This window comes from Macrotis lagotis, chromosome 2 (genome assembly GCF_037893015.1).
Source record: "Macrotis lagotis isolate mMagLag1 chromosome 2, bilby.v1.9.chrom.fasta, whole genome shotgun sequence".
Lineage (NCBI taxonomy): Eukaryota > Metazoa > Chordata > Mammalia > Peramelemorphia > Peramelidae > Macrotis > Macrotis lagotis.
Genome location: NC_133659.1, coordinates 158,910,238 through 158,913,786, shown reverse-complemented (window position 1 = coordinate 158,913,786; position 3,549 = coordinate 158,910,238). Strand labels below are relative to the sequence as shown.

Below are 3,549 nucleotides of genomic sequence, written 5' to 3'. Positions count from 1 at the left end.
TTGGCAAGTCATTTCCTCTCTATGGGTCTCAATTTTTGCATTTATAAAATGAGAGCAAGAATGACTTTCACATTTTTCCAAATTTTAAAATCTCTATCTTTATTATTATATGACTGAGATTGATTGCTAGATACACTGATCTGAATTATATAGAATGGGATTGAGGTGAATTTCACTGAGATGTCCACCCCAGGCCACAAAGTTCATGGCTCTTCTCCTCCAATATGAAATCTCTGTCATTATCCAGAGACCCCTATGCTGAATACTTTGGCAATGATGTATGCGTCCAAGAACCACTTCCTTGAAGCCCAAACTTAGAGGGATCCAAAGTAAGAAATCATCTTTTTGGGTGGCTAGGTGGCACAGTGGATAGAGCATCAGCCCTGGAGTCAGGAGTACCTGAGTTCAAATCCGGCCTCAGACACTTAACAATTACCTAGCTGTGTGGTCTTGGGCAAGCCACTTAACCCCATTGCCTTGCAAAAAAAAAAAAACTAAAAAAAAAAAAAAAGAAATCATCTTTCTGAAAGTTCTTTATGACCTATAACTGGGTTGAACATTTCCAGTAATGTCCCTGAGAAGGCCTGAAACTACTGTGGAGAGAAGAGTACTCACATCAAATGGTCCCTATTGAGCTTTCTCAGTTCTATGATCCCTTCACATCATGAGAAAAGTTACTTCATTAGCTAGCATCCTAGGAAAATTAGAAGATTACTTTAGAAATAGCACATCTTGCATACTTTTAGTAGCTTTCTTTTTTATATTGCTTCTGAGGTAGCCTGAAAAAGTTTTTCTTGTGACTGCTGGAGATGGGAACTTGAGGAAACAATATTATTAGATTGAGTGGACCTTTGCATTGTTCTAATCAAATTCACTTTGACAAGAATTTGCTGAGTGTCTATAAAAGGCAACTTGGGCTTTCCGCCGGCTCTGCCATATTCCAGTGAGTTGCCAAAATGACAAACACAAAAGGAAAAAGGAGAGGGACTCGATACATGTTTTCTAGGCCCTTTCGAAAACATGGTGTCGTCCCTCTGGCTACATATATGCACATATACAAGAAAGGTGATATTGTAGATATCAAGGGTATGGGCACAGTTCAGCAAGGAATGCCCCACAAATGTTACCATGGAAAGACTGGACGAGTCTATAATGTTACACAGCATGCTGTAGGCATTGTTGTAAACAAACAGGTTAAGGGCAAGATTCTAGCCAAGAGAATTAATATGCGTATTGAGCATATTAAGCATTCTAAGAGCAGAGATAGCTTCCTGAAGCAAGTAAAGGAAAATGATCAGAAGAAGAAAGAACCCAAAGAAAAAGGCACTTGGGTTCAACTAAAACGTCAGACTGCTCCACCCAGAGAAGCACACTTTGTGAGAACCAATGGCAAGGAACCTGAGCTGTTGGAACCAATCCCCTATGAATTCATGTCATAAATGACTTAAAAAATAACCAATAAAAGATTTCTTTAATTTTGAAAAAAAAAGGCAACGTGGGTGACCCAAAGGAACTCAAATACATGATCTCTGCCTTCAGTGAATTTTATCTCCATTAGCTGCCTCTATTTCTTCAGCAGGTTTAAATTCTCTAACCATTGGATATTTGTCTTCCATTCCAATAATCTCATTAAAATTGGTTCCTCAAAGGTCTTCTTATTCTTTTTCCTATTAGCTCTCACTGTGCAACATTTGACAATATTGAACATCCCTTTTACTTTCTCCTTCTTTGCCTTCAATTAAATTATACTTTTTTCATGTTCACATTTCTATGATTATTCCTTCTTTACTTGTTCATTCTCCTTTCTCCTAGTAGAAAGTGCTATATAATTGACTATCTTCTGTTTTCTCTCAATTCTCAATAATAGATAAGTAAATCAACAAACATTTATTAAGTAACTAATATGTATGAGGCATGTGCTAGTATCTGGAAATATGAGGACAAAAATAAAACAATCATTTTCCTCAAGGAATTTACAGTCTAACAGGGGAGACATCATGCACAAATCAGGTATATTCAGGGTATTTTTTTAAAATAGAAAGAAATTAAATATAGAGAGGAAGGAGTTAGTGACTTGGGGAATCCAGCAAAAATCTCCTGCGAAAATGAAACTTGACCTGAATCTTGAAGAAAATCATAGATTCTGAGAAATAGAATTAAGGAGGGAGAATATTCTATCCATGGGGGACAGACACTTTGTGCAAAAGCATAATGATGGGAGTGGCATATGTGAGGAAAAGCAGGAAGGCCAATAGTTTGACTAGAATGCTTTACCATTTTTTTCAAAGTATTTTATTTTGCATACCTCTCTTTCTAATTTTGCATACTTTCCTCAGTCTTCTAACTTTGTTCCTCCCTCTCCCAGCTGACCTTTCATCATCTGCAAAATTACTGGAGTGATTTGTCATTTTATCCTCGGCTTATTTAACATATGAGGAACTGGAGCAAACTGGGTTAAGTGTTTTGCCCAGGATCATACAGCTAGTAAGTGTCCAAGGCCAGAATTGAACTCAGGAAATTGTCTTCTGACTTCAGGATCAACTCTCTATCCAATGCACCACCTAGCTGCCCTTTTAACAAAGTCAATCTTGCTCAATTTCAGGGTGATTCTTCTTTAATAGCACCAAGACCCTGTGATTGTATGTGAAATGCTTCCTTCTCTTCAGCTATAAACGGAGGATAATGTTTCAATTTAGCTGCCAAAGGATAGTAATGTATCCATTTTTCAACAGTTCTTGTTCTGTGCCCTGCATGAAGCTCTGCTCTATGACTAGTCAGGGGCATTTGTTGGTCTTCCCACATCAAAACCCTTGAGCCCATTCTAATTAAAAACACATTTCAAAATCTCTAAGTAAGGACTTGAGGGTTGGACACTTACCTGAGCTTCCACAATCAGAAAGGTGAAAGTATACCCTGATTAATACATTATTCCCACAGAAAAGTTTTAACTTTCTTTTTTCAGTTAAAACATGATATAATTTGGCTTTACTTTTGTCAATTATACTGATCTGAAATCTTATCCTTCATGCTTAATGGCTCCAAAAGGTTGGGTCCTGTATTAAGCTAGTTCTGGTGTTAAGGCCTTCTAAAATTTTTTTGAGACCATCTCTTTCTGAAATATAATTGGTCTTAAACCTTCTGCAATGAAAATGTCTTAGTTTGTCTTTGTTGAATATATTAATGGGATTTTCATTGAAAGGATTTTTAAATTTCATGGCTACTCTCTTGTGAGCTGGATTTGTGTGGTATTGATGGAAGGTCTCAAAATCTTCTAAGTTTAGCCGTTGTTCTGGTGTCTCTTAGTATTGGCTGAAAACTGGCTGTGCTGCTTAGATAAGACTTTGCTGACAGTTGGTGTTATCAGGTTATTTGGAACTTCCTGATACCCTTAGCTCACTCTATCTGTCTTTCTATATCATATCAATAGCCAATTATGGTCACTTATTTCTTTTGTACCCTCTCTTTTTTGAATTCCAGATATCACTATCTCTATTTCTTTTGAAAAGCTAATATCTTTTCCATTGAGTCACATAATGTCATGGGAGGAGG

At 37.0% G+C, this 3,549-nt stretch overlaps 1 protein-coding gene across 1 annotated transcript; it reads left to right on the top strand.

Moving 5' to 3' along the window:
• Positions 1 to 938: 938 nt before the first annotated feature.
• Positions 939 to 1,439, top strand: LOC141511234 (large ribosomal subunit protein eL21-like). Its single transcript, XM_074220474.1, has one exon. It carries the CDS (start codon positions 957 to 959, stop codon positions 1,437 to 1,439), a length of 483 nt encoding a protein of 160 aa, XP_074076575.1. The 5' UTR covers positions 939 to 956.
• Positions 1,440 to 3,549: the final 2,110 nt, after the last annotated feature.

What these genes read in the sequence shown, in the direction of transcription:
- LOC141511234 (XM_074220474.1), top strand. Translation starts at nt 957, where the DNA reads ATGACAAACACAAAAGGAAAAAGGAGAGGGACTCGATACATGTTTTCT.